The 22106-nt window shown below is 40.1% G+C and overlaps 1 protein-coding gene across 2 annotated transcripts in view; it reads right to left on the reverse strand.

The window, feature by feature from the left end:
* pbx3b (pre-B-cell leukemia homeobox 3b) overlaps positions 1–11601 on the reverse strand; it is a 63050-nt gene extending 51449 nt beyond the window's left edge. For both annotated transcript variants that reach the window (XM_030061014.1, XM_030061015.1), the window contains exons 1-2: positions 10508–11601; positions 9733–9806 (exon numbers count right to left, since the gene is read on the reverse strand). In XM_030061014.1, coding sequence (XP_029916874.1) covers positions 9733–9806; positions 10508–10755 — 322 coding nt within the window. In that variant the 5' untranslated portion in view covers positions 10756–11601. The remainder of the gene's footprint in view (positions 1–9732; positions 9807–10507) is intronic.
* Positions 11602–22106: the final 10505 nt, after the last annotated feature.

Below are 22106 nucleotides of genomic sequence, written 5' to 3' on the forward strand. Positions count from 1 at the left end.
GATAGCTCCAAGAAGTATTTCATTACTTCAACCCCCCTTCACAATTATGGCTCTTACCGTTTTTTTCCACTGTCTGTCCTCTCTCTCTCTCCCCCCTTCTCTCTCTCTCCCTCTCTCTCTTTCTCTGTGTGTGTGTGTTTGTATTCCCTCCCACAGCCAGCCCAGATCTACAGGGCAGCGCTTTGGCTCCGCAAGAGACATGCTGGCAAAGAGGAAGGTCATGGTTTTTACAACTGCAGCTCCCCAATGCTGACAGCCACTACTGCCAAAGTGACACACTCTGTTTGGCTTTCCCACGTTCATAGAGCTCCATGGCACTTCGTCTTTATCACGGGCCACGCCACACACACACACACATGTACACACACACACACACACACACACATCTCATCAGCCACAAAGCCACAAAATGATCCCATGTACAGACACAATCACAAATAATCATAACAGACAAAAATGGGGGGGGGGGGGGGGTCCTGTTTTTTTTGGTTTTGTTTTGTTTTTTTTTTGTTTTTTTGTTTTTTTGTTTTTTTGAGTTGTGCTTTTTTTCACAAAACCCAATGGATCGTGGGGGGAAGGCAAGGAAAGGGAAGGGAGGGGAAGAAAGGGTTGCAGAAAGAAAGAAAACCATGAACGTACGTGCTAGGGCCTAGGGGTAGTGCACACCCCTCTATCGCTTCCCTCATCAAGCATGGATTCTAATCAGGGCTGGGGAGATATAAGACGCTCAGTCATTAAATAAATTAACTCTGCCACTCCATGCTCTCCTTCAGCACCCGCGAGAGGCTCCGCCGTGCTCTGCATACTTACAGAGGCGCCGAGCATCATGCACCTCACCTTCACGCCACAGCCAAGCAGGCCTGCCGACACACACACACACACACACACACACACACAGACACGCACACACAGGTTAAGAACTATTCTTCATTATTTAGAAAAGGAGTGGAGCCACGCCTTCTGTCCTCACCAACTGATGTTCACATCCGTGTGGAAAGCCTTTCACTTTACATAATTGTATTAAAAGACCCAAAACAAGCCTCGGGACATTTACTGGCATGTCCCGCAATTTGGCACGTGCTTTAAAAATCTTACGGGAGGAGGGGGGGGGGGGGCGCGCGATACAGTGTGTGAGTGATAAATAATCCCCAAAGACCGATGCTGATTCACAGGCTTTGCGGGACAGTGCAGACGTGAGTTTTTGAGGATCTGTGCAGTGCGCTGCCATTCATCAGGAGGAAACCAAGTGCAGTGAGGAACAGTGAGAGAGCTCAGTGTCGGCTCGGATCACTGACACAAACAATCAAAGCTGACACAGTCTCCGTATAGCACCTGCCACTTGGAGAACACAAATAGATCAATATAAGGGGGGAACTCATTCACTGTTTAAAACTCATATCTTTGCGCCCACATCATCTTCCAGAGCGTCGTGATGTAAAAAGTGCATGCTTAATACATATCAATCATTTTGACAGAGGAAATGCTTATTTGAGAAGCCAACGTGAGGCAAATACACTGTGTCAGCAGAATGTCCATTGTCAAAACTTGCCATTTGAATTTTCACTGCACCGTGCGTAGACAAATGTCCTTAGAAATCCCTTACACGGCAATTTATATCATTTTAATACAGGCTTTAATTCTCCATTACTTAGAGGGAAGTACCTGGGAAAGTAGAAAACACATTAGAGAAAGTAAGAAATGAACAGAAGGGTCTGGGGATCTTTCTTGCAGACACAATTAAATATTCATGTGTCTCCTCCTAGGACACAACAGATACAGATCATTATCATGGCAACAGCACACCACCATTTTGTTCACACATTTGCCTCTGAATCAATGTGTTTATAAGCGCCATAAGAAAAGAAGCCATTGTCAGGATGTCAGCATTAACCCCATCGTTGAAATTATAACTGCTTCTTAATTTATTCAAATCCATCACTGCGAAGCATCCTGTGTTTGCGAGATGAAAATACATCTATAATTCAGACTGTAAATAATTACAATTAAACCAATTTCTGACTCGTTTGTGAATACCTCTGCACGTGCATATGTGTCTTTGAATACTGAATCCACATGCCAAGGGACCCTACGCCAGCTCACAGTGACAGCGAATCATTCCAAAATTCATTACAACTGCTCAGTCCTTTCCTGCCTTCTGCTTGAGGAAAAAGCGCGAGAAGAATAGCAGTAATGTACTCTGGATGACCTCCACTTTCTAAAGAGAGGAGAAACCAGCCTTTTTTTGCTTTTCAATCCCCATCAAAGAGGGGCAAAAGGAGGGACAGCATTCCCCTGCTCGCCGTCATTAATCATAAGCTTTCTGGGAGCAAGCGCATATTAATTTCTGTCATCCCAAACATCATTTGGTATTGTTATGGCACGGCTTAGTCCTCATTCACCAGCAGACGCTAGCCGTTCCTCCTGGTTGAGGGAAGACAGGGCCTGTGTGGCTGTGTTTCAGAGCAAGAGGCCTTTATCCCTGGGGCTCTGACACCAATTAAGCCATTTCACCGAGAGACGAAAACAGGGCCCGCTGTTTCACTGTAACATGAGCCAGCACCTAGCTGTTGGCCCCTCGCCATCTTTCCATTACTTCAGACACAAAAATGAACTTCAAGGACTTAAGAAAATAAAAAGATGGTATATTTGGAACCTGATCATACAATACCGACCGCTGGCAAAATTATGAAAGGATGAAAGGAGGGATGAGTACCAGCAGTCAGTGCAGCTTTTCTGCCTTTAGTGCCAACAAAAAAATTTGTAAATTATATATATATATATATATACACACACACACACACACACACACACACACATATACATACATACATAACCACATATATATGTGTGTATATATGTATATATATACACACACACACACACACACCTATATACATACATATATGTATACATATATGTATGTATATATGTGTGTGTATAGGTGTGTGTGTGTGTGTGTGTGTGTGTGTGTATATATATATATATATATATATATATATATATATATATATATACATTAATAAAAAATTATATTGAAAAGGCTCAACATGCAGTTACTTTTATATCTTTTACATCGCTCTCTGTTTTTTTTTTAGTTGCCTTGTGGCAGGCAGCAGAGAGGAGCTTGTCTTAGGGCTAAAGCAGAATAATGCAAGGTTTGTTATGAATTAAATATTAGAAATCTTAACACAGCAGCCAATAAGAATTATTTGCCTTATTAAAGCAGCAGAAGACGCTGATTAAATTTTCATTGCATTGCAGTCTTTTTCCCATTTCTGCCTTCAATATATCATTCTAATGTATGAAACATGTGGAACAATGGCATATGGAACAATGGGAAGAGGGGGGCTTAATTTCAAGCTTGCAAATGAGGAGAAGACTGCACAGATTCACAAAAAAAAAACAACAAAAAAACAATCTTATGTAAAGAAAAGAAAGGTGACAACGATGTATTGTTCTGTTTTTGTCAGTTGACACTGATAACAAGCCACACACTGCCACTGGGGTGTCAAAATACTACAACTGATTAAAAAAAATGTGTAACTTCTTCCTCTGCTTCAAATTCCAGCTGCTCCATGTACAGAAATCCATCACCTGTATGAGTATACACACCCTACTTCTAAAACACAGGCATTTCACTGCCCACAGTTCTTTCAGTATGTGTATGTATTTGATAGCTGGAATAAAGAAAGGGTTAAACGAGCCAAAGCAAAAAAAAAAAAAAAAAATAGTGACAAAAACTGGATTATTTTCAGTGTACCTGCACTCACAAATGATAGGTCATTTAGTTGTCCACATGTAATGTGTACAGAGTAAATGAACATCATGGTATCTATTGTCCCATGAGGAAAACTCTTCCCTGAAACACTAGAGCTAATGAAATAGGGGCCTATAAATAGCAGTATCATTACTGAGAGAGGACTCGCTTTGCACCAGTCTTTCCGTCTAACCCTTTTTACACTAATAACTGCTCTTTGGCAATGCATAGCTCGGCCATCTAATGATACAGAGCTAAGACACAGGATCAGACATAAAGCAAAAGAATCGTGTTTTTAAAAATTAAAAATCTCTGCCGGGTTCATTTTGTACTTGATTACTGATCTTGAAAGGTGCTCTGCTCCATCATCATCTGAAGAAAGATGCACTTTAATTCGAAATCCAAAAATACGCTTCAACAAAAATACACAATAACCCATTTGTTTATGATAATCACCAGCACTTGAAAGGTAAACCTGACCACAGCCAGCAAGGGTCATTTTACATTTTGCTCCAGCGTGTTTCAGAAACGCACTGGCAGGTTGATGGCTTTTTAACTTTTGGTGCGTGCTGACAAAATTACTGAGGCAGCACAAATTGAACTTTGTAAATACCTGTCAGATGAAAAGTATGAAATAGTGAAAGGAGACGTTGCTGGCATTACTTTTTTTTCAGAGCAATGAAAAGTCCATATTGCACTGTTTGCTGCAACAACAACAAAAAAAAAAGACACTGCATTTTTTTTTTTTTTTTAATTTACTTCTGGAAAATTCCACGGCACGACGCACGGCGCAATTTGGTTTAAGTATGTCTGGCAGGTCAAAGGTCGCTTTCTGCTTTGACGAGAGTGCCAGTGGTGTCATTTGTGGGGAAAAAAAAAAAAAAAAAAAAACTCATGTCGAAGCCCTGACAAGACAACAAGTCACCTCATTCATGTTTGTTCATGTTCCTCAAACATTTCTTCAAATACACACAAGAGGTTTTATCTATTTCTACGGGGGGGGTATATTGTTTCAACCAGCTTCTTCCTGGATGCTTCAGGTGCAGATGTATTTTTCACTCAGCGACAGAGAGACCACAAACACGGCAAAAAGGAAGGTGCATGCAAAGAGTCTCCACCAGCTACGCTCTTCCTGCTGTAAACTAATTTCAATCAATCCTTCCTTTTTGCATCCCAAGCAGCCTCTGCTGGCTGCCACCGCCTGAAGATAACTATTTCACCACCTCTGTCATGCCTAATTAACAACTCAGATGTACAATTTAGAAATTTCGCAATTAACCTACTAAAATATTGTTGGAGGATGCTAATTGTTATGCCAGTTGCCATAAAGACTCATTTGCATAACGTATGTGCAAAAAACAATTATGAGCTGTTGATCGCACAGGAGCCCACAGAAAAACGCTTGGAGCTATGGAGGGGGAGCGGGAGAGAGACATGTGCAAGATGGGTGCTCGCGTGTGCAGATGGAGGGACATCAACAGCACTGAATCATCGTACAAAAACCAGATTTGAATGTGTGCAGCGCAGGAGTTGCGCAGACACCAGACAGCATCGATACAAGAGGCATCTATCTCTACAGCACAAGACCACTTTCCCTTTCAAATGAAACTGATACGTGCTCTTTGTTTTATTCTCTCCTCCTCTTTGTCTGGCTCCCTTTCTTTTCATCGTTGCTGATGGGAAAAAGGAGGGTATTTGGGAGCTACTTAGATAATAACCACATCTTCCCAATTCCCTTCATGCTATAGAGGAGGAAGCACTAGTGGCCCAGCCATTGAGCGAGTCAGGAACCCAGCTGTGAGGGAGCCATTCTGCACAACACTATCTAGTCACTGCAGCCGCATCACCAGGGCACACTGAGACAAAAAGCAGCCAAAGTCAATTGTCTCTCCTGCTGAATAGCTTTCTGTTCTCTGTCATACATTTACTGGGGCATTTTCAGCACTAATAAAACCATAGAGTAAATTTTAAAAAATGGCAAGATGTAGCAAAGCTGATTTTTGATGACTGACTGTCATGGAAAAGGAGGCAATACAATAATAATAATAGTAATAATAGTAATAATGCAGCAATGGTGGTGGTCATTAAAAATAAAAATATAACAACAACAACAACAACAACAATAATAATAATAATAATAATAATAATAATAATAATACACAGCCATTTGGTATGCAAGGGCTCATTAACTCTTTGTCAAGAAGCATTGAAATTAATGTCCCCTATAGATTTCAGAAATGCTTACCTCCTCAGTCCTAACTCTATTTACTCCAGGTAATGCTTTTAGTCAGCCTTGCATGTGGTTAATTACAGGCTCATCCTGCATAGCATTTAGCTCACGCCATGTTCTTAGCTAAACAACACATATAGCCTCGATAAACAAATAAACACACGACATGCGAGAGCTTGTCTAGGAGCCAGCAAAATGCAAACCAAAATGTGTCCAACGCAGCACACTGCCACTGGCTTGGACTATTAGTGTGGTGTCCCTCCCTAATCCACTGCTTTAAACAGTGGATCTGAGCGTTTATCAGCCTGAATCTGCTGCTCTCTCTCCCCTACCTCTCTAGACCCCCCGTTTCTGAACCTGATGAGTCAAAGGTCAGGAAAACAACAAGTCAATACGCAGCCAAAAGGAGCGCTATGCAGCTGAGAGAGCTGTGGAGAAGGCTAAGCCTCTCTGTGGCACACCGTGATTTAGTCTGTAATAGTTTTCTGTAATCTCTTTCTATTGATTAAACCTCACATCAAAGAGGAGTCTTACTACAGAACCTCTCTTTTCCTGGTCAGAAATACCATATGGAGGTAATCTTTCACCTTTGTTATTCTTGCCGCTCCCGCTGCTGCTGCTGCGAGCCTCTCTTCCAGCATGAGAGCAAGACAAGGGAGTAGCCAGCAGGATAAAACAAACCTAGCATAGAGGAATAACTGCAAAACTCATCTGAATCGCAGGCATTTTCGCCTGAATGTGCTCATTGTTTTCCCACAGAAGCCAAGGGGGGGAAAAAGGCGCAGCACAAACACTGTATTTACTTTTTTTCCAAAATTCACCTACATCTACATATCTGTTATCCTGAACGATGCAAAAAAAAAAAGAATAAAGCATTGTTAATTGCTGTTAAATGCATGTTGTAAAAGCAAAAGGAAATCACATCACAGACTGAAGGACAAAGAACACCACTTGCCTACAGAATCTCACATTTTAGCTTATCTAAATGCAAAACCAAGAAAATTTGGAGGGGGAGAAAAAAAAAACCCTCCTGCTAAAAACACTCAATTTACTGACAGGCAAATGACTTCATGCTGCCACTTAATCTCATTTCTTGCATAATGTACTCTAATTAGCATATCAAAGTGAATTAATACTTCTAGGGCATTAGCAATGCAGAAATATGCTTTAGCTCTACAATAAGAGTTAGAGGAGTGCCAAAAACTTCTAAACACTCTGCAGAAGTCGTCATAATATCTCTCGACTACCTGAAGAGGAGCTCATCTACCCCTCACTTCTACAAAACAAAGCATTTAGTATCGCAGCGATTCTTTTGGCTCCAAGCAACTCTAACACCTTTGGGACTGCAAAATTACAATTCTGCCTCAAATCAGATACACACTTACATGTTAAGATGCTTCTAAAAGGCTGTACACCAGAGCTTAAACTCGCTGTGCACAGGCTCTTGATAACATGATGCATGCATGCAGCAATTACACCGATCACTGTTGGACCACGTTCAAATTCATTATTAAAAGTCATTTTGGCCAAATGGCTGATCCCGTGGCTAAAAGACACCAGCCCTGTGCCGTTTGAACGGACTTGAAAGGGCCAGGCAAGCCCTGTGTACGATGCTTCAGGAGCCAGTGAATGGCTCACTGTGTGCTAGAAAAACAGGCTGGTCAACAAGGCCACCAGACCAGCTGAGCTCTGTCAATGGCTAAGAGTGGGAGGCTGTGACTCTAAACCACAGGTTAACCACACACACACACACACACACACACACACAAGCTCTTTCTCACTCTCCCCTCTCTCTCTCACACATGCATTCCCAGCATATATACATTCTTACACACAAACATACACACACATCTATAAATAATTATTTTAAGTTCAGATTTGGTCATTTTGATCTTTTTTTTTTTTTAATCCTTTACCCTCACAATGTCTGCGTGTTTGTTTTTTTTTTAGTCTTTTTTTTTTTTTTTTGAGCGAGTGAATTAATCCTCAAAACTTGCCTTACTGCAAATACATTCCAGCCAGGAGCGACACAGGAGCTCCAAAAAGTGAAGAGGTTAACAATCTCAATTCAGCAGTTTGCACAGTGATTCATGTGTGTTTGAATAGGCTTTAAATGCAACCCAGGTTTAAAAATGTAAAAGCTAATGCAACATTTTTTTTTTTCCCAGCGAGTTCGTAGTTCTACAGGTGGATAAATGCGAGTGAACAAGTGGAAGACACTTTAAAGTCAAATCCTCAGCTGCATGCAAATATAACATGGCGTTGCATGTAAACCATTTCCTCTCTTTCCCTTTTTTTTCTATCTGTTGCATTCAGGAAACTCCAACAGGCGTGCTTATCACCTCAGGTGGACTATCGGCAGTGTGCTGGCCCCTTCGCCTGCCCCTGCGGACACCACCTGTGTTGGGGAAGTTCATAAAGTTTTATGATCTCCCCCAAGTCAATTTCCTCATAAACCACACAGAGGTCGCAAATCTGGCAAACTATCACGTTTGGCAAATTAAGCAAAAAAAGACATCATTCTAGTCCTCTATTCTTTTTTTTTTTCTTTGAAATAAACACGTTATTTTTTTTTTCTTGACATATAGTGATACTGTAAATTGAGTTCATCTGAAGCATCTGTTCATTAGCACCTTTTTTCATTTCTGGTAGGAAATTTTAACCTAAGAGCAGAACAATTACAAATATTCAGCAAAGTAAATATGTTTGTAAAAATGTAAAAAAATCTAAATAAAAAAGGAGGTTATGATTTAAGAATATAAAGTGCTGCAAACTATTATTGACGTTGCATAAACACTGGGAAAAGTGCATAAAGTACACAACAGCATCGTCTTAAAACTGCAACGTCTGTACAAAACTAACCTTTCCAAAACACACTGGAGCTCAGTCTGAGCTCTAAGAGAAGTTATAAAACAAGAAAACAGCCTACCTGTAATTTTATCTATCTTTCTACAATGTGTGTGTGTGTGTGTGTGTGTGTGTGTGTGTGTGTTTGTCTGCACATGCACAGAGACACACACACACATACACACACACACACACTCAAAGTTTTTCAACCATGGATGTATAAAAGCCACTACGCCACTCTGCCACACGCCTCAGTTTAAGATAGCAATAAAAATAGTTTTGCAAATTTCTAAATTTTCCCAGTACTTTTTTACAAGCTGATGCCTTGTATTTTTTTGCCACTGTGTCAAGCTTAAACACTGACTGTCCTATTTTTCACTGCTAGTTTTATTAAAAGAGAGGGAATTCAATTAGGATTCAATTATTGATTTTGGAGTTGCCTTCATATGTTGAAAATGTGGCAGTTGTTAATAGGCTATAAACCATGAATTCGGTGTGAGCTCGGCATGTAGAGCATACGCTGCGGGAATTCCCCATCCTGTTAAGTGCCAGGGTGCTGAGGGTGAGAGCTGGAGCACACATTCTGCTTAAATCCACATACTGGACAAGATGCTGGTGCACAAACAAGAGCATCTTTAAAGGTAAAGCAACCTAATCCCTCTCTAGGACCACAGGAGGGATTTTTTCTATTGTACAAAGACATAAAATAGTCTTGAAAAAATGACTGACTGATTGATTAACACTGATTAGGATAAAACTGCCCCATAACCTGGAAGCAAGCTGCCACCAGATCCCTGGGAGGTAAAGCTGCTGATGTCCTATTGTACCGAGGCTTCACACTCCCCTTTTTCTCCTTTGAATATCTTCAGTATCATTTGCACTTTGGCAAGGATCTTACCTGTCTTTTCTTTGATTTCACAGAGAACGCTGAAGAGTGCAGGTTTCATTCGGTGACAGTTCAGCCCATGTTTCCTGTTTCAGTATGAGACAAAAACACATATTGATATATAGTCACTGTAATGCCAGAGATTAACACATTTACAAGCAAACTGATGAATTTAGATATTCGATTTTTGCCTGATGCAGCCCCAGCCAAGGTGTAAATCAGACATATTCTCAAAAGTGATTCTATTTCGCAGTCTAATACTTGCTAAAACTTAAAAATAATACTAATAATTTCTTTGCTAATTAAATTATGGTAGTTGATGATAAATAATGTCCTGTTATAATTTTAATAATTGATAATCATTATGGACGTATGGACGTTGGTTATGAATTTCCTTCTTTTTGCAAGTTGCTAGAATTTGTACACAATACAGCTTATCAATTATGGTTTTACTGCAGATTAAAATCAGACTTAAATATCATCCTTAAACCCCTGGGACATGTGTGCACACCAAAACTTTTTGAACCCCAAGCCCAGCCAGGCTCAAAGTTGAGAAACAAGCTGATTACAGAGCATGCTGTTACAGGCTATTATCTCAGTGACAACTTTGAGAGGCGTTAGAGGTAGTGAGGCACCAAATGCACCTCGGTGTTAGACTATCATTAAAAGCACTCCAGCCTATTGTTACACATGGGGGAGTTGAGTTTAACGGGCCACATCTCAATAATGATGCGTTCAGCGTTTTGGAAGGGGGGGCGAAGTTATGAAAACATTTAAATTAACCAACTTTGCTTGCGCCTCGTCCAGACTTTGATCAGTTATGGTCATTATTTGATGAAGAATGTCACCAATGTCTTGCTTTCTTCCGTCTCCGTCTGTCCCATCGTGTCCATGTGGAGGCGGCAGTGCCATGCCTCCTTGTACCGAGTGGCCAGCCAGACTGACACCGCCGATGGACTGCATGATCCGGGCTTGTTCGTCCATAGTAGCCGCTACAGAGTCTGTGCACTGAGCCACACAAATTGAAAAACTCATAGGCTACACGAAATCAGCTACAACATGTGCCGCAGACTGGAGACTGCACGGCTGTGGGGATCTTCGGCGATGTGGAGCATACACCGGAATAAAAATAAAGGGACTAGCAGTGATGGTTGAGCTGAAATCTTCTGTCCAAGTTCTCGCTATCCTGTCGCCTTTTTACGCGCGGTCCAAAGTGTCGAAACGCGCGATAATGTGTGTCCAAAAATGCATAAGGCTCTTTAAATTTTTGTTTTTAAAACTTGGTTGTCAAAATTGACAGTCGTTGTCCATCGTATCCCGCACGAATCCTCATGCCAATTTGTCTTTTCTCTGTGATTTGACGGGTGGTGGATAGAAACGCTCCTTGGTGATCTCTCATTTATTAGCGCTCTTCATGGGATTCCCGGCGCATTCCCTCTCCAAAATGTCCAAATCCTCCTCGTAAACCGCAGGCAACAAAATATCCAATGTGGAAACGTGTGAACAAATAAGAAGGAAAAAAATCTTATTGGTATAGGCTTTGCATATATGTTGCCAACTATAAATGTGCAGAAATTATTCCCGCGACAAACTGAAAATATCTCTAAAAATAATTACACAATCTGCGGCATATGTGCCCAAATGTGACTATAAAAAATATGAAATGTAGAAAAAAGTTTGGAGAATTCTGATAGGAAAAAAGCGACAGCGAGAAGAAATTAATTAGGCTACACGCTGTATAAAGGCGATGCGCAAAAAAATATCTTGCCCTGCTGAAATTTATGAGCTCCAGCCTCTGCCTGTGTGTGTTTTATGTTGTTTGATGGCAGCGGTAGTGAGCGATTGACAGTGTGCCAATGCCACTCACTCAGTGCAGACGTGTCAGAGCAGGGAACAGGGGTAAAAAAAAAAAAAAAATGAAAAAAAAAAAAAATACAAAATACGAAATGAAAATGCACGCTCCGCCCTGCAGAGGAGGGGTCTATATTCTTGTCACTTCTCGCCTGAACACCGAAAAACAAAATGTTAAGAGCTAGTACTTAGGATGGTGATTATAATGATGAAAGCACGGCAGAGTCCCCTCTCTCTTTTCTTGCAGCAGCAGCAGAAGCAGCAGCAGGATATCCTCGTTTCCTCACGCGTGCACGGGCACCTATGTGCATATTCTCTACCTCTAATAAAGATTTACCCTTGCAACAACACAGGTAAATGCATAATGAGAGTTTTATACAGTTTGATATAGAACTGCATAGTCCATTGTAAGCCTTGGTTCAAGGCAGGCAAGCAGTAGACATGTTTATATTATTGGAAAGTAGAGCTCCTCGACCAATCCCCGACAAGAATGACTAGGACTGACGACCGATGTGTCCTATTACTGGCAGATGCATGATGCTGAGAGCCCACCCACTCCATCCCTCCATCTTCAGCCTGCTAGTACAAAAGGATGGGAACTTCTGATTGGTCGTTGCCACGAGTGACATCCATTGCACAAGCAGGCGGCGCTGCTCTGTGCTCCTCCGCAGTTGCTATGGCAGCAGACAAGTTGTTGAGCTGGATGCAAGGCAGCAAATACACTTCTGTAAGCATCTAGACCATTGATTGGGAAAAACATCAACAACAACGGGTGTTTGCTCCCGTTTTACAAGCGTTTAATAACGGCAGTGCTTTAAGGATCAGATTTAAAGTTCCAGATCCAGTTTTGAATTTTCTTACTTTGCAGTTTTGCTTAAAGACAGCAAGAGACTGCTGTTCCTTTTTTTTTTTTTTTTTTTTAATTTAAAGCCTTAATGATGAAGTTTTTGACAGAGGGGATTTGCTTGATTTCAGTTTGATGGTGGCTGTATAAAAGGTAAATTATACACTACCGACAGCAGACACACTGTTGTGAAAGGGGTATACCACTTAAAGTGTAACTACTCACTTTTATATTCTCCTGCAGCCAAAACAATAATAGTGAGCATCATCCCTCCCAAAACTAGGAACCAGCGAAGCAATAATCTGGAACTGCCTTGGCTGCCAAAGCTCTGTGCAGCCTGGCGCTGCCTATTGATGATGTATATGGGAGACTGATCTTGTAGATGTACAATGTATGGCTGAACTTTAACATCCGAGCTTCATCCTGTTCTCTCCGTTTCAATCCAGGAAAGATGAATTGTCCTTTATATTCACAAAACCTCGCTGGTATCTGTCACAGCCACGTTCTCCAATTTCTTCTAATTCATTCTAATACTTGTCTTTCTGAAGTTGAGGACTGATGAGACAAACAGAGATTGGAGTCGGGACAAACTCCTTTCTTCTTTCTCGCTACTGTGTGGCCAGCTGCCGGTTTTGAGGAACATGATCTGTAAGGAAAGAAATAAGTTGTGTTTTTGCATTTAGTGTTAATACTATTGGCGGTCAGTGATTCAGCCTTTCTGTAAAGAAAAAAAAATCTTTAACTTTTTCCTCTGTTTTTGAGATCTTGGTGAAATGCATGTTGTTGTTGGTCTCAGTCTGGTATGAAAATTGTCTTTAATATTCATGTATTGTTTTACATGTTGTCTTTATTTCCATTTTAAAATGTGTTGCATTAGGACATTTTACTAATCACTGCCCTTTCATCTTGAGACATTGCCATATGCTGGCAGCCTCTGTCTTAATGCTTCATTTTACATTTCATGTCACAGCGTCGGATTTTACTGGAAATCTGCTGGATTGCTTTACAGCACAAAACAGTGCCACTGCTCTGCTCTTCATGCACAAACAGAGCCGAAGCTTTCAGAGTGTCTCATGCACAGTGGCAGCTGGAGGAGCAAGTGAAGGTCTGATGGAAAAATCCCCTCCAACATGTTTATCCTCTTCATCGCACTGAAAGAGAGCACGAGTGCCTGCAAGCAACAGCAAAAAGACGAAGCAGGACGAGTAGCAAAACACCGTCTGTGCGTCAGGAAGTGACGGTGATTATGGGAGATGTAGTTTTCGTTTTGACTCTGGCACAGCCATTGGAAAGAGACATAAGCTACCAATCATCTCTCACAAGGTCTCATTTGTTAATGGTAATGATACTAAATTATCACAATTAATTTGACAGTGACATATTGATGTGCAAAAATGCTACAAGGAGGACCTTTAAATAATTATTCATCAGCCTGGCTTACTTTTAAGAAAGTGAATGGATGAATGTAACGCATGATTTAAAGTTAACATAAAAGATAGAAGTAGGTGATGACAACTTTAACCACTCACTTGAACGAACGGCAAAAATGCAGCAATATCATCTTCATCTTAATGAATATTAAACAAACAGTGGCATATTATCATGTTTTAATAGCCGGTGGGAGGCTGTAGAAATAGCACAGAGCTGTGAATATTCTACATAAAGTGTTTGGACTATCTGGCCACCGGATATGAATCACCTCCATGATTCACAACCGAGTGAACGGACAAATCTTTAGAGAAGCCGGGAACAATAGCAACCGAGACTTTCTAACTGAGGCCAGGACACAGTGAGTCACTGCTTCGGAGCCTGTCCAACTTTTTGAGTCTCTTTCTAGAGAAGGAAATGCGCAACACTTCACTCCCTTGGTTCTCATGTGCAGTCTAGAGACACCCAGGGATTTTTTTTTTTTTTTTAATTTATTTCAGCATGTCTCCAAAATCATCCATTCACTCCATCTGGCTGCTCTGGAAAGTTTGAGAATCCCTGCATTGATATGTCCGAATGAAAGTGTCAAACTTTTCGTCATCAAGCAGCCTTTATAGGACATGAATGACATTGCTGAAGTGAGGAAATGACCATATGTGTTGATTTCCACCGGGAATTGGAAATTTTAGCAGTACACAATTTCAGCACGTGGAGGAAAAAAAGAAACACACATTGTCTTTAGCAGGCTGTGTGGTTTTGCTCATTCACTTGACCTTGAAGTATAGGAGCAACACACTCTTGAGTTTAGTGAATGGGAGTCCCAGGACTACTGCATTTATCATTGAAATACTGAGCTGTCAAGTCACACTACATACCTGTCAAGAAGGGCTCAAAGGTACAGCTCCGGCTCTTCTCCTCTGTTGCAGTGCATGATTCTTCATTGCATTGCATAGCAGGCCTATTCACCATTGTTTTCAGCCATATGTCAACATAATTCATTTCCGTATGTGACAGCCCCTTACAATGAGACAGTGGCAATACTACTTCACAACACCATGTTTACATAACCAAGGGGTTATGCTACCCACTGCTAAAAAAAAATATATATAAATATATTTTTTTTCTCGCATTTTATCTCTGAAGCAAAGTCGTTGTTATCTGAAACTGATGCAAGTCAGTTTCTTTGAAGAGAAAAAAAAAGAATGTTATTTTCTGTAATTTGTCAAGATAAATAAAACAACATTGTTAAAAAATTAGGTGAGCAACGCATAGGAATAAGCACCTACGAGTGTATAGACAACGCTCTGTCATCATGCTTCTCACTGTGACATCTGAAAAGACCCACAGGTGCTGTAGAAAGTGACTGTGTTGTCATATTTCATTTAGGCATCCTTCTGCAAAGCTGTAATTGCCTAATTAGCTTGTTAATTAGGAGATTAGCATTTACTGATAGAGTGGCTTGCTCTGTTGTGATGAGAGTAATACAGATTAAGTGAGAAGTTATGGGTGTATGATTTCACAATTTTTGCTGTCCACAAAGGGGTCACAAATCATTAAAAGATTTGTGAAATTGCTGCTTATTTTACACAGGAGAGTGACACTTGTCTTTCTGTATGCCTTTTGTGTTCAGAGTCCTGGTCAGAGACCGCTGCGGCGCGGTAAAAGCAGCATGTCACACGGCAGCAAGAAGGCAGTAGATACCTCCTGGTCTGAGTGTCGCCTGTGTGATCCCCTGTTGCTCAGGGAGATTGGAGGAAATGACTGTGCAGACGGTGCCAGAGACATTACTAAACCAATTACGAATAGTCTTTCATTTGGTTTGGATACTTTATTCTTATTTATTTCCTGGTATTTGACGCTGGTATGCGTGCGCTTTGTCTTCATTACCGCTGCACACGTGAAAGCAGAGAGATGTAGCCTGAATATTTGTTGAATCTGCTCCCAGTTTTACTGCGGCGAACAAACGTCTCAGGAAGAGCACCTTTAATAAATTCAGATGCAATAGGTCAGGGCTGATATTGTGCAAGTTCAAAAGATCAGGTATTATGTATCACACATAGAGCATTGTGCTTGAAAGGTAGATAACTATGTAGGAAATACTGTGTCTGCTGTTATTTGCTGTTAACTCCCCCTCTGGTTATTAAGTCATGTGAAGTGCCATGTTAGCGTGGGAGGTAAACTAACAAGCCACTCATAATGTTAAACTATTAGCTGGTCAGCCAGCAGTGTGTCTTGGACAGGAGCAGGGTTGTGACTCTTTGGTTGGATTCAGTCCAGTTCAAAATTCATTCTTTTTTTTTTTTTCTTTTTTTTTTCGTAAAGATTCAATTCACGTTTTTAAAGTCCAACTTGAGTCAACAATATGAGCCCAAAAAAAGGTTAAATGATCCTTTTTCTTCTAAAATGTGAAAAAAAAAATCAACAACAGAAAAGCTTTAACATAAAAACAAACAATTCATATTCAATACAGTTTTATTTGTACAGCATCAACACATTTTAGCTCATCCCATGAACCAACATCTCCCCCATGAGCAAGCACATGGTGACAAAAAAAGTTGCATTGTATTCAGTTAGAATACTATGAATTGCTAGAATAAATAGGCTAGGTAGACAGGATGTAATACACAAAGTCTCTTTACAATTTAAAAAATCTATTACCAAAGCAATTGATGAGATATGTTACTCAGATTTGTTCTATGTACCCAGTGGTTATCAAAGTTTTTCGTGTAGATATCATGTACCAAACAAAGACACAGGACATCAACGACCTGAAGCAAAAGATCACCGATGTCATTGCCACCACTGATGAGGCTATTCTACAGTGAACATGTCAAGAAATCAAGTGCCGTCTTGATGTGCTTTGTGCAACTAATGATGCCCATATAGAGGTGTATTAAATGAGGCAAAAAAAAAAAAAACTTCAGTATCTACTCCTCATTTTGTAATAATTTCCACAGATTTGTCTATTCATTTACTTTCGTAATAAATTTGTTAAATTGTAAAGAGACTTTATGGACACCCTCTAAAATAACTATACTACATATATAGATATAGATTGTATTGTTATTTTAATGATTTTAATATTCTACTCAAATCATTTTGTTCTGATTCAAGCTAGTGTAATTCATTTTACTTTTAGCAGATTGATGCAGATGAATTGATGCAGTTTAAACTACAGAATTTATAATCAATGCACTTAACTGTTATACCTCTGGACAGGAGTAATTTCTTCAGTGGATTTGCAGTTTGTTTGTGGTTTGACCCTCCAGACCGGTTAGGAAAATCTGGGTGAGTAATGTTAAAAAGAACGATTTCCTCTCTAACGTAGCTCCATGCAGCGAGCTACTCAGTAAAGAAGACCATTGAATGCCAGGAAACTTCTTGTCATGAATTTATGCAACCATCTGAATGCAAACAGCAGATTATACAGGATACAATACAACTTCATTGTCAGATTTCTCTTAAATTTATTTTGTGTCACACCGCTGAGGAACAGCTCACGGTTTCGTGCGGCTTCGCAGGATAAATTTCACGGAAATCCTAAGAGTGAAAAGTGTTATAATCCAAGGAAACTGTTACTTTGGTAAGTCAAGACAGATGTGAGAGTTCAGGGGCAGGCAGTAATCAGGGGGTGGGGGGTGAGAGGTACACAGCTATGCTGCTCACCATGATCAATCATACTATACTTGTCCTCCCTCGACTCTTGCCGTTACACTGTCTCCACTGAATGCACTACTCTCTTTGCTTAAAATTATTACACAGGCCATAAACCCAGAGAGGTGAGTGTCCTGTTAATGTGGGTACATGTAGTGGTTGCAGTAACCTTTAAGATTGGCCAGCAGTGGTGGCTTGGACACGGGCCATATATTCCGCTCAATACCAGGCACAGTTTGACTTGAAAAGGCATTTTAAGACCTTACATTTTAATTGTCACCCAGGCTATAGGCCAAATTGCCTCCCATGAGCAGAATGAAATCAGAGTCTGATTGCGTTGCTTTCATAGCAAAAGTGTCACTCACTTGACAGATTTTTTTTTTTTAACGCTGTGTATGTGATGATATTTAGACAAAAATGGAAGTGTCATTCATTCCACAAATATCTACTTGAGTTCAGTGAAAACCTTTGTAGGCGTTAATGTAATTTTCTCTTGAGTTTAAGCTGTTCATTCATTTCTTTTTTCAAACCAAGCTTAATTTTGTGCTCATTTTTGTTGATCTGAACTGACTTACAGTACAGCATGTCTTTAATAATTTTACTTACACAGTAAATGTGATAGGTTTGCCTTTCAGTTACAAATCATTTGAATCGTTCTATCTTATTTCTTTACAACTTTAACTTTAAAGATTTAAACCTTAAATTTTAAAACTTTTTTTTTCTATCAACATCGATTTGTCTGCTAATGAACAGGAAATCTCCAAAGAGGTCATAGTGTAGTGTGTCTAAATCATGTGGCCACACTGCCCTCAACTCAACTTGAGTATTGACATTATGCCAGCTCTGACACCATAACTCAGCCCACTGCGATGGTCATTTGATAAATGGTATCATAAATTGTTGACAAAACAATTTGTGATGTATTATGTTACCGATGGGTTGTACTGCTTATCAAATCAAGTAATCTGGCAGGGCTCTCCATTCATCAGCATAATGCAAGCGCTCGCTTTAGATAGTGATGACTTTGTTGCTTTGTCGACATACAGTACAGATCTGGTGCTGCCGGATTTGGCATGGAGGCAGGACGAGCAGTTGGCATCAAAGTTTCATTATTTTTTATGACTTTCTTTGGGAGGTGTAGTGCCACCATCTTCTCCCTCATTAGCGGGAACATGTGTAGTGTGACCACAACACTAAACTGCACGTGATTCAGAAACTGTCTGATATAAAATAATCCTCATCCAGGAGCTCTTTGCATTGTGAATACTGATTTTTTTTTTTTTTTTTTTTTTTTTTTGTTTGTTTATTTTAAACTGTGAAACATGCAGATGCATACAGTATTTGAGATACAGCTGAAGTTTACATCCAATAAATAGCTCATGTAAGCTATAGACATTTAGTATGATACATTCATGATACCCTTATTAATAAACTGCAAAAGGACAATGTGGAGTATATAGAGACAATATCACGAGTGGATTGGAAAACATTCAAAAGATCAAAATATATTTGCCCATATTTCTATTCTTTTCAGGAGACAGAGATACCTTTGTTTCAGTTTGTAGAATTGAATCAGCAAACCAGCTATATGTTTAAATGTGTTTTTACTATTTGTGTGTGTTTTGCTTGTAAAAGAAAGTTTCAGTTGAAATAGTGAATGTGACACATGCACTTTTTGTATACTTTGTGTATCATACATTCCATTGATTGATATTATTGTTAGTAGTGTTTTTTTTTTTTTTTTTAATCTACAAGCTTAAAAATTCCTGTTAAAGATGGAGTTTACTTTTTACTGTTACAGTTTCACATGTTACAAGACCACATGTCTTCCAGTTTGTGCAGCACAACAGACCTGGCAAGTTTAAGATTTGAGCTGGTCGCCCACAATTAATAGAAAACACATAAAAGTTACTTGCTCGTCATTTCTCCTGAAAAGATGTCAGATAGAAAATACGCCTTGTTCTGCGCTCAACAACCGAAGATTGAGTTGATTTACGTTGCAGCGCTGACAGTGCCAGTGTGAACGAGACCATGTTCACCAATACTTCCCTGCTCTTTCAAACGGCCTGTAAGGAGCGCTCAAAGGAAAGAAAATACGAAAACAAAAAAAGAAAGCAAGAGAGAGGGATCAGGTGCAGCAGTCAGACAGGTTTGTGTAATCAGGTGCATTATAATAAATGCTAAAAGCAAATTCTTTTATTTTTAGCTTCTATCAACACAAGTCACCAGATTATACTTTTCATTGTCAGCTTTCTTCAAACAACTTTAGGTGCGCGTGTCTGTCACTATAATCACCGTGCCTCGTTCGCCTCGTTAGGAAGGCATTAATGTGAAACCCAGATAATATTTATGAAGCACACCACCATACGGTCCGCGCTGCAGCCAATTTCCAGCTGAAATATTTGATCTTAAAAGCCAGTGCTCAATAGACGCCTCGTGCTCTTGATCAAGAAACGGTGACTACGTCGTGTCTTTTCATCATGCCGCTCCTTGCTGGGAGTCGGCTGTCCATCCCACGCCTGACAGTGCCATATCTGTTTGGCTGGCAGTGGGTGACCCTTGGGCTTCAAAGATACATTGAAGTTCTGCAAACAATCTGTCAAGCACGAAGACCAGCGACTATAACAACATCTATCCACAAACATCTCAGCGAACCTTTTCATGAATGCACAGTTTTGTTGTTGACATGATGGAAAATGGCTTTTGTCACAGGAGTATTTTAGCGTGGTGGGCCCTCCAACACAACCACTACTTACTCTTTATCATTGTTTAAATGCAATTTATTGTAGAAAAGGGATTAGATGACCCACTGGTTTGTGACATTTAGTATCCACTATCTCACTGGAGAGGCGGTGGGATTTATGAAATGGGTCACGCAGACGTACATGAGTCTTACTTAAGCCTCCAGTTAAAGTCACACAACCTTAAGAGAGAGGGAAACATATCACTGGAAAATGCTAATGCGATGCATTCGCTGTGCATTAATTCCACACGCGATTACGATACATATTTCAGTCTTGGAAAAATAAAAATGGAGCCTTAGAATGATATGTTCTTTTCCCAATCTTACACATTAAGGAAATCTCCACTTTAGCAATTAGGACTATGTGTAATTTGTTAACTGATGATATCACCGTGGCTGTAGTTATTTTTCTTCTGGTGATGTGCGAATGCAGGGAAAATTGCTGATTTGAGAGTTTTGTGGCGTGTCAGCGAGAGCATCTTAAAATTCAGTAATTACTGTATATCTGCATGTCAGTCTCCCAGAGAGGCGGTGGAAGGTTAGTGGGCGTTGGAGGTTGCATCTTAACAGCAGAGGGAGGAATGTAAGGGGGTATTGATATTATAGACTATATGTAACACCTTGATGTGCTTGGATCATAAAATAGATCTAATATTATTTCTCCATCCTCCTTCCTCTCTCCAACTTGGAGCACAGAGTTCTCTGGAAAGTGTAATGCACTCAGCTCTCAAGGTTAATGCTTCTCAGGAGCCTTTACCTCTGGCCTTTTGTGCAGATCACTGCAATTAGGCTTTTCACTTGTGAATTAAAACTGTTTGAGATGAAGAGGTCAGCTTTTATCATCCGACCCCCATGCCCTCAAAGAAGCAGATAACACAAAGGTCCACAGTGTCATAATGCAGGGGTGAGGTTATCGGGAATTGTGAGTGGTGTGTAATTTGACGTGCACACTCTGCGTTTTGACTGTTTTTCTCGCAAATGTGTACACACATTTGGTGAGCTCCACTGGCCTTGGGTTTTACGCTAATTTGTTGCCTTGAGTGATGCCCTGAGTTGAGGAGAGGGCCAGGATTGGGGCAAAAATCTTGGATTTGAGCTTGAAAGCAGAGGGAAGCTGGTAACACTTTGTACAAAGGTGCTTTTGAGAGGAGCACGTGACACAGCAACAGGATTATTATTATTATTATTATTTTGCTATTGATATGGCAAAATAATACAGTAGCCTAAGCATTTCCTCCACTAAAAACTGCAAAAATAAATAAATAAATAAATACAAATTTTAAAAAATGCATGTTGATGTGTCCCTCAGTCTCATATTCAGAATTTTTCTTAAAACAAGTGAAAAATCTGCTGTGAAGTTGAGATAATTTTGCTTGATTTCAATGCCAGTTAGCTTATGTCCAGAATTTTTTTGGCATTAATGGGCTGATCGGCCTTATTTCGGCTCGTTTCAACATGTTTATACTTTATTCCAGAAAAAAAGTGAAACGCCACTGGAAACAGCAGGGATTATCTCATCCCACTGGCAGATTTCTTCAGTCGTTTCAGTAGAATTAAAACAAACAGAAAAGCAGAGCGAGCTGTTGCAGAGGAGTATCAGGAAAACACTGTAACAAACTGCAACAACATGTTAGAGGAGGGATGTGATTGATGGAGACAAAGTTAATAAGATGAACTTCAATTATAATTAAGGATGCTCACCATGTGTCTATTGATACTCTGGTAAAAGTGTGCATGTGGAGCGTGCACTTCAGTCCCTAAGTGGTGCAGATGGAAAAACGGTGCCTGTGTGAGAAGAGATAGCGCAAATAGTTCTGTTGATTGTGAACATTTTTTTGTCATTTCATTGTACTGTGACATATCTTT

This window comes from Myripristis murdjan, chromosome 9 (assembly GCF_902150065.1).
Source record: "Myripristis murdjan chromosome 9, fMyrMur1.1, whole genome shotgun sequence".
NCBI classification, from domain to species: Eukaryota; Metazoa; Chordata; class Actinopteri; order Holocentriformes; family Holocentridae; genus Myripristis; species Myripristis murdjan.